A 13,083-nucleotide genomic window follows, 5' to 3' on the forward strand; every position below is an offset into this window, starting at 1 on the left:
CAATGAGAGAGGCTGCAGGGAGCAGTCATTCAGGGTCCAGTAGGAGCTGGAGGAGAGAGGTCTGTGTTTCTGGCTGGCTGAAAGAGCAGCAGGACCATGGACAACTCAGTGTGGGCAGGGACTGGGGGAGCTAAGGAGTTCCTGGTTTGCTGCTGGGACTCAGCCCAGAACAGTCTGCTGGCAGGGACCAAAGAAGGAGCTTCTGGCTGACTGCTAGGACTGAGTCCAACATAGCTGTGAGCAGGAACCGGGGAGTAAAGGAGCTCCTGACTAGCTGCTGGGACTGAGTGAGGGCTGCAAGAAGACAGTGTCTCAGGGAGCAAGCCCTGCTGGTACAGCCCCATACCTGGGCAGGGACGAGTTAAAGACTGTATACCCCAGAAGGGGTGTGTTCTGATGCACATATAGTATGTGAGACTCAGCTGCAGGGCTGAGTCACTGAAAAACTACCTGAGAAACCACCCACAGGGGTCACTAGAATTGAAAGATTGCAAACACACCCGACCAGAGGGGGGCACTCGCAAGAGATGGGTGCTATCCTGTTACAGGGAGTTAGAAAGCAGGGAAAGAGGAGAAGCAAGAAGTCAGTATGGCAGCCACAGGAGGATGGAGGGGAGATACACGGAAAAGTATGAGGGCCCTTCCTCCATTGCTGAAGGTGAGAAGCACTGCCCCCCAGTTCATCAAACCTCTGAACCCCTTACCTCCTTCCACAGAATGAACTGAGTTCTGGCCTCTCTCTCCTACAATTAATAATTTCTCTCTCTTCACTTCATTGTTTCCCCCATCCTTTTCTGAGGCACCACACTTTAGCACTCCCTTCCCCCTTCTCTGTGCCTTTCTCCCCTGCCCTGTACATACACCATCCCTTCCTTCCTTCTTTCTGACTTGGCATTCATGTAAGTGATTACAAAAATATGCAAATTAATGCAAAACTAATATCTAAAAGATTTTGCTCTGATGGTTCTGGCTTGAGATTTTGTCATAATTATACCTCTTTTGAAACATAACTCAGGATTTGTGTTGGTTATCAACTACTTTATATTCACTAACATTTGTAAAAGGACATTAAAATATTTATAGCATATGTATTTTAAAAATATTTTTTCCAATAAGCTTTGGACAGAGCCAAACTGCAATATGGCTGGGGAGAACTGACACTGAACATGGCTAGTGCAACCAGCAACATTATGTTTTCTCTTCATCCACAAAGCTGCCCAGATCCAGAATAGAGAACAAGACATACCACATACCACGCCCAGTATAACAAAGATGCCACAACACACATTGCTGCACAGAAAATCACAGCCACAACTTTTCCTGGAGGTTCCCACTGCCACAAAGCCCCATCTCACAAGTATGTGGGGCTTTTAGACACTATCTATCGAACCCTAATAATAGTCACTTAGACTATGACCAGATCAGAGGTTTTGGTCATGATGTAATGAAAGTTAAGTGATTCCCAATTAGTTCAAGTAAACACAATTGTACATACAAACCTAGACACTCTAGGATACAACCTTGGTTAAACCTAGGACTCTGCCATATGTCAATTTTTTTGGCTGGGTTTCTCTCTTTTCACATTACTTCTTTTCATCTAATATAATTTATACAGGAGCCAACACTGTGGAAAACCATCTGGGTCTCTTGTGAGCAGGTGGGGGAGAGAAGGAAGGAATGTATCTTCACCTACACTTACCCAGGAATATTTCACAGGCGTCAGCAAGCATTGTAATATTTCTTCTGATCTCTCTCTCTCAATCTAGTGCATGCACACACATTTGGTTTAGAGCCAAACCACACAAATAAAAGCAAATAAAAAGTATAATTCCAACCAAAATTACACATACATTCTAGACATAGATAGAAGCAGCTGGCATTTACCTTTACAGTCCAGTTCATCAGAGTTGTCACCACAGTCATTTGTGCCATCACACATTTTGTTGTTTGAAATACAACGGCGATTGTAACAAGGCCTAAAACCTCTCCGACAGCTTCTGTTTTCTGGTAAAGTAAATGTAATAGACATTGTATATAGAAATTTTACACAAATAATAAATAAGCACTTAATTTAAACAAACAAGCAAACATCCCAGAGACATTTCCTTCAGAAATGTTCACGGTAAGTTATAAAAAAATATGTGAAACTAATAATTTACTGTCCAACTGAAAGAAGTTGATGGACAAACACATAAACCAGTCAATTATTCTAATACCTCTACCTACAGAAAAAAAGAATTGTAAAGAAAACCTTAACTTTCAATGTTCAACATCTTGTGATGGTAAGAGTTTATTTTTTTTATTAATTTGTTTAAAACATCGTTCTGTTATAAATATAACTATGTTTATGTGGAATACACAAACACTGCTGCTCACCTAGAAACTGAAAAGATGCTGAATTTGTTCAGAAGCCAATGTCCTATACACATCTTGTCAAACATAATGAAGGTAAATTAAAGTAATAGAAAACATATTACTATTGTAACGGGGCAAGGCCAGATGGCTATAGAAAAGTAGTGGGAGATAGATATATTAACTCCAGGTAAACAAATCCCTGGTACCACAATAAGTTAAATGGCAGCTGCTCCAGGTCAATTAAGATACCTGGCGCCAATTAAGAACTTTCCAGAAGGCAGTGAGAACGATAGGTTAATTGGGACCCCTGAAGCCAATCAGGACTGGCTGAAACTAGTTAAAAGCCTCCCAGTTAGTCAGGTGGGTGTGGATGTCAGGAGCTGTGGGAGGAAGTTGCACTGTTGGAGAGACTGAGCAGTACACACCATATCAGGCACAAGGAAGGAGGCCCTGAGGTAAGGGTGAAGCGGAGCTTGAGGAAGTGGGGGCTGCTGTGGGGAAGTAGCCCAGGGAATGGTGCATGTCATGTTTCTAAAAGGTCAGCTACCATAGCTGATACAATTAGGGTCCCTGGGCTGGAGCCTGGAGTAGAGGGTGGGCCTGGGCTTCCCCCTTCCCTCCCCCCCCAGATTAATCACTGAGACTGGGAGACAACAGAGACTGTGCAAGGGTGGATAGCTTCTCCTCACCTCCCTTGCTGGCTTATGATGAAAATGGCTCAGTAGACTGTGACCCTTGTCTCTAGAGAGAGAAGGGTTATGTGGAGGGTCACAGTGAGCCTCTGAAGTGAGCAAAATCTGCCAGGAAATGCGGGAAACCATGGAGACAAGGACAGCTTTGTCACACTATCAAATGCTAGAATTGAGAGGGTAGCTAAACCGACCAAGTATGTTCATGCATGGAGTAAATCTGTATGGATTGCAAAGAAAAAGCTATGGCATCAAGACTCAGAGCTCTGGTCAACTGACTTGGGTTTGGGTTGCGGGGCTAAAAATTGCAGTGTAGACTTCCCATTGGGCCGGAGCCTGGAATATGAGACCCTCCCCCCTTGCTGGGTTTCAGAACCCAGGCTCAGCCTGAGCAGGAATGTCTACACTGCTATTTTTAGCCTCACAGTCCGAGCCCAAGTCAATTGACCCAGGCTTTGAGACTTGGCACTGTGGATTTTTCTTTTCAGAGTAGATATACTGTACCATGTTTAATTTTACACATGTGAATAGTAGAGCTTGTGAAATTTTTCAGGTGAGTAGATTTTTTGCTGCAAAAAATGCAGTTTCAGATCAACCAAATCTGTTCATGAATTTGCGAAATAGTTACTACTATTTTTTTCTGGCGCAATTTACAATATGGAGGAGGAAGTCATGATGGTGACCTTAGAAATTTTAATTCAGTGGTTAGGGCACTTACCTGGTATGTAGGAGACCTAGGTCCAATTCCCCCTTCTGCCTGATCTGGAGAAGGGATTTGAACTTGGGTCTCCATGAATGCCCTAGCCATTGGGCTATGGGATATTCTGGGTTGGATTTTCCTCAATCTCTTTCCCTCAATCTCCTATTGAAGTTTTTCCACCAAGTCTAAATAATTAAAGTAATTGGAGAAGGGATGTGAGCTTGGGTCTCCCACCTCCCAGGTGAGAGCCTGAATCACCAGACTATAGTCATTTTCACTCACTCTTCAGGCTCAATGACTATTCAAGTATTTTACACAAAGTGGAACAATTTCAATAGAAGTGAGCAAGAGGGGAAACAGGGGAGGAATTATGATTTTCAGAGAGACAATTCATTTCCTGGTCTGCTTGTGGAGTGGTACAGCTCTGTGCTGCTAGATAGAAAAGTTATCTTGTCTTAACTGTTTTCCCCTTAACTATCACCAACATTTTTTTTGTATTCTGTCCGCTCACTTTCTTGTTTGCTATGTTTTTTCCAACAATCTTCCACTAAAAACAATTCTTTTAGAATTACCTCCATATCAACGTGGTGCTATAATTATATTAATTATTTTGATCATGTAAAATATGCTAGGGACCTGTCAACAAGAACTTAAAAACACAGTCCTTATTTTCTGAGTAGCCCACAATCAAAGTTTGACAGAACACAAGTAAAGATCATAGATGGAGAAAGGGAAGAAGAACGAGAGGGAAAATATAGTATCACAAGATAACTAAACCTTGATGCCTGTTATTTTTTATCTTTTATTTTATTGTTACCTTTCTTCAACCTCATTCCTTGTAAGCAAGATGGTGAAGTGAGCTTGAGGCAAGACAGGTGACTTGATAAATGGTTTAGGGAGGGTGTAACAAATTTAAGGGGCAGTATAGATGAAGGCATGAAGAAGTTTGCAAGATGAATCTAAAGGGATATTAAGGATGGCATTACTGATGGAGTGAAGAGGGTGAGGAGTGACACATAATGAGACCAGTACGTAGGCAGAGGCTTCATGATGTTCAGCTTTGAATGTCAAGGAGTTTTAACTTAATGTACAGAATAATGGGCTGATGCAGTGGCTCAGCAAGGACTGTGACATGAGTGGGAAAGAGTATTTTCCTAACAACATTCTGGACAGACCGGAGTTGGCAAAGTGACTATCAGATATGTAGAAGGAACAGATTGTGGTAGATAAAGCTGGATATTGCAATGGTGTGGATGAGCAATTTGGCTGTTGGGACAGACAGGAAGCAACAGATTAGAAATGTGGTGGAAGAATAACAATACTTTCCTAACGTGTGGATGGAGAAGGAATGATAACCCCTTTACCCATCCAGGATGTAGATCTGCTTAACAGAAGATAACTGAGTTATCAGCTGTTACAAAGAACTGTAGTGGGGAGATTTTTGTTATACTCTACACTTATCTTTCTACTTTATAATACTTCCATACTAGTGTTTTCCTATTTTCAATCACTGACAATTTTAATGCAATTGTATTTAAAAGTGAAAGATAAATCTACATTGCCAGATTAAGGCTGAGAATAAGTAGGAGAAGATTTTCAGGTTTAGGTAAGTAGCTAGGTGGATTTCTTTTTGTTTTTGTTTTAAGACCAGAAATGGATGATATAACATATGTTGGGATTCAATGTACTTAATGTAAGCCAATGAATATAAAAACAATTTGAAAGACATTGAATTTAATATGAATAATGATGAAACCAAATTAAGAAACTGAAGTGACAATGTTTGAGAACACTTACCACAATAAAATAGTTTTTCATCCGATTTGTCCTTACAATGAGCAATGCCATCACAGGTCAGTTGGTAGTCAATGCATTCACCATTTCCACATTCAAACTCAGAGTAAATGTTGCATGTGGAGTTTTTAGCTAAACACACAAACACACACACAAAATACAAGTGTTAAAAAGCATTTTTAATAGTTTGCATTGCACAAGGAAATTAAGCAATATACAGTCCAAAACCAAATGACTTTGTCTGTGTTTTTGGAAACTGTGAATAGAAAGGTGTACAACTAGAATAATTAAACTTTCAGACTGGACTTGCTACCTAAACATCCCACAGCTGCTCAACTGATCTGCAGTTTCTGTGGATTTGATGAAATTGGGGATGGACTAAAGAGACAAGGCACACAAATTCAATGGCATAGCCCAGAAAGCCAATAATGTCACACAATCATACATGGTAACCAGTGTTTGCTAAATTGAGTCTGCTGAGAAGTAAGAAGACAAAAGAAGGGCCATATTGTATATCCAAATGAAGTCCTGACTCGTGTGGTAGTAGAGGCCTAAAATAAGGGGACTAAGAGTAAAAGTTGGATAAAAGAGAACCATTTCACCCATTTCCAAAGAACACTCTGCCCCAAAGTCCTGAATGCTATTCACCCACCACCCTTATTCTCTTTTGTGGGCTGAGCAGGTTGTAGACTGTGGATATTTGCCACTAAGCTATGTGTGCAGAGGAGCTGAGTAAGAGGAAGACAAACCCAACCTCATCAAAGTCCTGGTACCAGAGTCATAACAGAATTAAATCATATGCCTGACCTGAATAATGGGAACTTACTGGGGCTAATAACCAACAGTATGAAGGGCATCATTGCCAAGAATGTTAGCAACAACTAGTTTCTGACTGAAAGTTCCCAATACCACAGTGAAGGCTTTTTTCTTTCTCTTCTCTCATAAGAAATGAAAACCTCTGCAATCTTTTGAGCAGATGGAGCCTCCATGTCTGTCTTGTGAGGCAGAAGACTGGAACTTTTGTGGACTGGCTGCTCCAAGAGGGGCCAAAAACCATATTTATTCAGTAGACAGATCCACCTGACTCTGCTGAGAGGGAATGGAGGAGGAAAAGGAACATCGGACAAAACATGCACTCATTACAATAACTCCAACTATGGATTTTCCAGTGCATCATGTCTTCTTTAGTTATGTATACACTGGAATTTTTAATAACAGTTAAACCAGTGCTAACTAACACAATTGTAAATTCTAGTGTAGACACTACACAAACACTTGTCCCAGGACAGACACTTTGTTGTTAGCCATTTTTAATCCTAGGTTGCATGCTTCATTTTAAAAACACAACTAACAACAAATGTTTGTGTCATGCCAGCCCTTGTATTCACCACTATATTAATTAACATATGTTAAAACCTAACCTACAAAATTAAATGTAGACATACCCATTGTGTCTATCTTTTAGATTGTAAGCTCATTGGACATTGTAATGGGGTGAATCTGGCCCTTCGAGGCCCCCTGCTGGAAATCAAGCAGTCCTACCACACCCAACCCTAGGAAAGAGCAGGAGTGGTGGGTCCTCCAGGCTGCCTAGAGGGGCTGTGGGGAAACAGCCAATCAGAACCCAGCAGGATCATATAAAAGGAGCTGCTGGACAGAGCAGATTAGTCACTGGCTGGACCCTGGGCAGCAAGGACAGGTACAGGAGTTGCAATACCTGGACAGAGCAGTTGTTTGCTGGAGCCAAAGGAGCAAGGAAGGTGCCCTGGTTGATAACTATTTTAACTATCAACAGGGGTCACAGCAAGCAGAGCAAAGCTGAGAGAGTGCAGGTGCAGAGACACCTGGCAGGGGCACTCATGTGAGGTGAGTGGCCCCATCACAGACAGAGGTTGTCTTTCTTTTAGGGTATGGTACAGTAATGAGGACAGTGCTGGTGCTAACCAAATAAAAACAAATAATTTTAATTAGTTCCAGATGAGGTGAAACTAACCAAAGACTGTGATAGTTTTCCTAACGTATGGTTATGCATCTAGGCAAATTAGAGGCACTGATTTTGCTGAGGCTTCTAATTATTTTTATAACTCTGGGTTTGGCTCAGTTTTCCTCTCTCCTTTCCCTCACCAGCCCGTCATGAAATATCCCATGATGCATATTTTAATCTCTTAATGGAAGTGTTGAAATGCGTTGTGCCTCCTGGGTATTATTAATAACTCAAGATCTCTTCAATTGAGCACAGCCAAAAACTAAAGGAAAAACACCTTTATCACTATCCACCAGACGCTGCAACTAAAATCCCCAATAATATTTTATGGCTCTACGCAAATGTTCCGTCTGTAAACAAACATACTCTGCAGTGGTCAGGCAGATAATGTTCTACTTCTGCAGCTGAAGTGAAGTGATGGCCTGCAAAATTATCGCAGAAAATCAGTTGTTTACACCATACGGAGTACATCTGTATCTGCCACAAATCAACCACAGAAATGTGAAGTGTGAGCATGTTTTTAATCTGTTTACCAGAGGCAATAATGTAGTTATCATTTCAAAGGAAAACGTGTATGTATGTGTAACCTCTTGATTTCTGCTTTCTCTCACATATATTGACTTATCATTAGATTAATTAGCAACAGCAGTTAGGATAGTATTGCAGCATTTAAAACAATAATTTAATTGCTTTTGAACTTCATTAGAGCACACTTATTTTATAGGTATTGGTCTAAATGACTGAATTGTTGCTGAATGATTTTTTTAAATCCTGGGAGGTAAAGTACAAAAAGCTTATTTTGAGGAGGGGAAGGAGTTCGGTGAAGTGGTGATAACAATATGAAGATATTACCCTAATTCATGTTTTCCTACTGCTATAGTTCTGGTTGTTTTCATATCAGTCCCATTGTTTCATTCTAGAAGGAACAGAACTCTGTACTCTAGAAGATGAACCAGTCTGATTTGAAAGAATATTTCTATTTAGCTCCAATGTGAAGATAATTATGAAGTAAGAAGTGATGCACTGAAAACATGGATTCTGGATCAGGATAAAATCTGGACTATTCAGGATGGCAGTTTCGGTCAGAAATAACAACAAAAAAACCTTACAGGTCTATCGGACATTGAAGTTGAGAAACTCATGAGTCCTCCAAAGATTAGTTATGTGCATCTTAAAACATTTCATATGCCTTTCTTCCCCCATTTCTTATTATGTAGAAATATTATTAATTATTATTATTATTATTTATTATTTAGGATCCTGGGAATTACCATGCTGAATCAGACTCAGGGTCCACCTGGTTCTGTTCAATATCTTCATCAATGATTTAGATAATGGCATACAGAGTACACTTATAAAGTTTGTGGACAATACCAAGCGGGGAGGGGGTTGCAAGTGTTTTAGGGGGATTAAAATTCAAAATGATCTGGAGAAACTAGAGAAATGGTCTGAAGTAAATAGGATGAAATTCAATAGGGACAAATGCAAAGTACTCCATTTAGGAAGGAACAATCAGTTGCACACATACAAATTGGGAAATGACTGCTTAGTAAGAAGTATTGTGGAAAGAGATCTGGGGGTAATAATTGACCACAAGCTAAGTATGAGTCAACAGTGTAACACTGTTGCAAAAAAAGCAAACTTCATTTTGGGATGTATTAGCAGGAGTATTGTAAGCAAGACACAAAGTAATTTTTCCACTCTACTCCACTCTGATTAGGCCTCCACTGTAGTATTGTGTTCAGTTCTGGGCACCACATTTCAGGAAAATTGCGGACAAATTGGAAAGTCCAGAGAAGAGCAACAAAAATGATTAAAGGTCTAGAAAACATGACCTATGAAGGAAGATTAAAAAAAACTGGGTTTGTTTAGTCTGGAAAAGAGAAAACTGAGAAGGGACATGAGAACAGTTTCCAAGTACTGTATGTAAAAGATTGTTACAAGGAGGAGGAAGAAAAAATGTTTTTCTTAACCTCTTAGGATAGGACAAGAAGCAATAGGCTTAATTTGCAGCAAGGGAGGTTTAGGTTGGACATTAGGAAAAACTTCCTATCAGGGTGGTTAAACACTGGAATGAATTGCCTGGGAATTGGAGATTTGGAGATTTTTAAGAGCAGGTTAGACAAACACCTGTCAGGAATGGTCTAGATATTTAGTCCTACCAGGGGACTGGATTAGATGACCTCTTGAGGTCCCTTCCAGTTCTAGCATTCTAATCTAGTATCCTGTTTCTGACAGTGTTCAACACCAGATGCTTCAGTGGAAGGTACAGGAAACACACAGTAAGCAGATGCTGTATAATCTTTCCACTTTAAAATCTCATCCTAATCCCTAATAGCTAGTGATTGGGTTAAATCCTGAAGCATCAGGATTTTATCCATTCCAAAAATTTTTATTTGCATAGTCTATAAGTCTGGATATTCTTGTTATCCATATAAACATCCAATTTTTCTTTGAATCTTACCAAATTCTTGACTTCAGTATCTTGTGAAATAAGTTCCACAGACTAATTATGCACCAAGTGAAAAAGTATTTCCTTTTATCAGTTTTGAATTACCTACATTTCAATGTAAATGACTGTCCCTTTGTTCTTGTGTTTTGTGTGTGGGTGGGTGGGTATGTGAGAAGGAATAGAAGCTCCTGATCTCCCTTCTTTATATACTTATATACATACATATGTCCCCTCTTATCTGTCTCCTTTCTAAGGTAAACAATCCCAATATTTTCAGTCTGTCTTCATATGAAAGATTTTCCAGTGATCATTCTCATCACCGTTCTCTGAACCCCCTCTAATTCTGCAATATATTTTCTCATATGGGGTGACCAGCAGTTAACAGTTTTCTAGATTGAAACATAGTGACTCATATAATGACACTACAGTATTTTTGTAAGCCTAAAGTTAAGATTGCTTATTTTTCACATAACATGAGGACCTTGCATGAGGAGGCACAAGGCATACATTGAAGCTGTGCCAATTAAGGATTATAATGCTTTTGGGACATATAAATGCCATGCCATGCTCCAGACTTAATTATATTGGGGAATTTATTGCAAACCAGCTGTATGACCCATTCTCTCTCTCTCTCTCTCTCAGTTCTGAACCGTAGGTCATTACCAATACTTTTAGGGCTACACAAGACACGTGCTTCTTTACATAGTTACTGATGTCTTAATTAACATTTTCAGGAAATACTGCAATTACAATCTCAATTGATCACTACTGGCATTGATTTCACAGCTAGACTAAAATCTGCTGCTCAGTAAGTGCTACAGGTTTAATTAACATCTTTGTTACCACTACAAATCATCTATACAACTCATTATATCTCAATTATATAGCCAGTTAGAAGTGATTTTGCAGAAAGGCCTCCAAATCTAATGCACATTAACGGTGCATTACTTGACTTTAGATCAACTGTATCTACCCTGTTATGAAAGAAAAGTTTTAATTTCCATCCTACTACATAATTAAATACAAGCAAAAAGGATTTATGTTATTTTAAGGACCTTTTCATAATAAAATATAAAAGGACCAGCTTTAAACCACAGTGTACCATGTGCATGTGCTGGGTGTGGGGGGAAAGGATTCGGAGGATGTAGGGCTGATCTGCAATAATTTATTAATACTGTGTGTGACTGGTTATTGACATAGCTACTGTATGGCTACATTGGGTTACGGGAATGTTTACTGTATGCATATATTGCCTTATTTTAATAACAGGCTGTTAACAAAAAGACAACATAGTTGATCCAGATAAAATACCTCCTGTTAAACAGATCAAGCGGTTAAGGGACAACACCTGAGCTATTAGATGTAAAGCTAATTCCAGATTCTGGCTAGTTGTTATGACAAGGCTGGGAGTCTAAAGATCAAAAGTACACCAATGGTTAAAGTAGCTCTCTAGAGAAAAGATGGGAAGTTGTCAGGGGCTGTTCATGAGGAACAGGCTGATACAGATACAGGTCCAGCGGAGAGACCCTGAAGCAGTTGGGCCTTCCTAAACTTCACGGGGATGATAAGCCTGAGGAAAGATAGACGTGAACATGGACTGTTTTCAGTTTTTAATTTTTTTTCTTTAATGCTGCACTGCCGTCCTATAGTTAAGATTCAGCAATACTTCGTTTTAAGAGAGCTGTGTGGTCAAAGGCTCAAGGCCTAATACCTGAGGGGGTGCACTCAGAGAGACATGAGAGGGGCTGCTAACCTGGTAACCATGACAAAGGAATCGAATTACAGTGGGGCGAGTTGGAGGATTTCTGGCTAATTCAGACATAAGGAGTGGCATGTACTCCACTCCAAATCAGGCCAGCCTTGCTTGCTGATGGGGCTGGGAGGAAGAGGGGGCAGAGGATGTCAATACTCCACATTCTGAATGAGACTGGTCCCCGAAGCGGGGACCCAAGATGGCCCCTCTCCTAGCCTGCACAAGACGAAGAACATTAGGGATGTGGGAGGGGTAAGAGCAAGACAATTATACAATCCACCCTCAAAATCAAATATCAGAACCAGATTAATGCAAAGGGTGCACATATGTGCTGCATCCTTTCAGATCACTAGTTGCTACTTCTCCTCACATACACACCAGTTCAGCACCAGGTACAATATGGCCAATAATAGCCACAACGGATCTCCAGTGAATCTTCAACTACTTTATAAAAGATTTAGCTCTCTATCCTCTTCCTCACATTATTTTGTGTCACGGGGTGTCCAGTAGAGAACTAGAAAGATGTCTGTGGACAATGGCTTTGAAATAATTGATTTATATCACCTTTCATCCTAAAGGGTCCCAAACAGAGTACAAACTTATATACAAATTTATATACAACTATATAAAAGGAATAATTTAAGCAACACCCCTGCATGTTGGAATCTGACAGCTGTTTAACAAATTATAACAACGCTACACATTTTAGGACAGGAAGTGAAGAATACTGTACCCAACTGAGAAAAGAAAAAAAATCAGGGAATTGAAATAGACTATAATTAGTCAAGTTGGAATTTGGCCAGGACACTAAGGTTAACATTGTTACTTTTACAGAAGGCTGCATGGGATCTTTATTGGATAGAAATGTCAAAACTTTAGTTGTACATTCAAAAGATGTCATCTCCATTACCACAGTTCCCTCTAAAATCATTCTGGGGCATTGCTTAAGACTGGGAGAAGAAAGACACTTACTGAAGGACTAATGTTACTTCCTACAATAAACTGTAGAGGTCTCAAATCCATGTAACGGGTTAGCCCAAACCAATTTTGTTTGTGAGATCTGACGGGACCACACCACGGGGGGGATCACTACATCGACTAATATTACTTACTCACACATCTGTTGTCATCTATCAGCATTCGATCCCCCCTACATGAACAGTTCACTCGACCATCAGGAGTCAGAAGGCATAAGTCATGACAGCCTCCATTCATTTGTGCACAGGGAGACAGTTCACCTGAAAAATAAAGAACTTTTGTATTATCAAGTTAATAAAAACAGGCCATCTTCTATTAACTTTGTGATATCTGCTTCAATGCTTAGTATTATTTCAAAGATCAGACTTCAATGCAGTT

General features: G+C 40.0%; 1 protein-coding gene across 8 annotated transcripts in view; it reads right to left on the bottom strand.

Moving 5' to 3' along the window:
- LRP1B (LDL receptor related protein 1B) overlaps window positions 1-13,083 on the bottom strand; it is a 1,329,376-nt gene that overhangs the window by 311,067 nt on the left and 1,005,226 nt on the right. For all 8 annotated transcript variants that reach the window (XM_078847919.1, XM_078847920.1, XM_078847917.1 and 5 more), the window contains 3 exons: window positions 12,840-12,965; window positions 5,542-5,670; window positions 1,885-2,004 (listed from right to left, as the gene is read on the bottom strand). In XM_078847919.1, the coding sequence (XP_078704045.1) occupies window positions 1,885-2,004; window positions 5,542-5,670; window positions 12,840-12,965 (375 nt within the window). The remainder of the gene's footprint in view (window positions 1-1,884; window positions 2,005-5,541; window positions 5,671-12,839; window positions 12,966-13,083) is intronic.

Source organism: Lepidochelys kempii, chromosome 11 (assembly GCF_965140285.1).
Source record: "Lepidochelys kempii isolate rLepKem1 chromosome 11, rLepKem1.hap1, whole genome shotgun sequence".
NCBI lineage: Eukaryota > Metazoa > Chordata > Testudines > Cheloniidae > Lepidochelys > Lepidochelys kempii.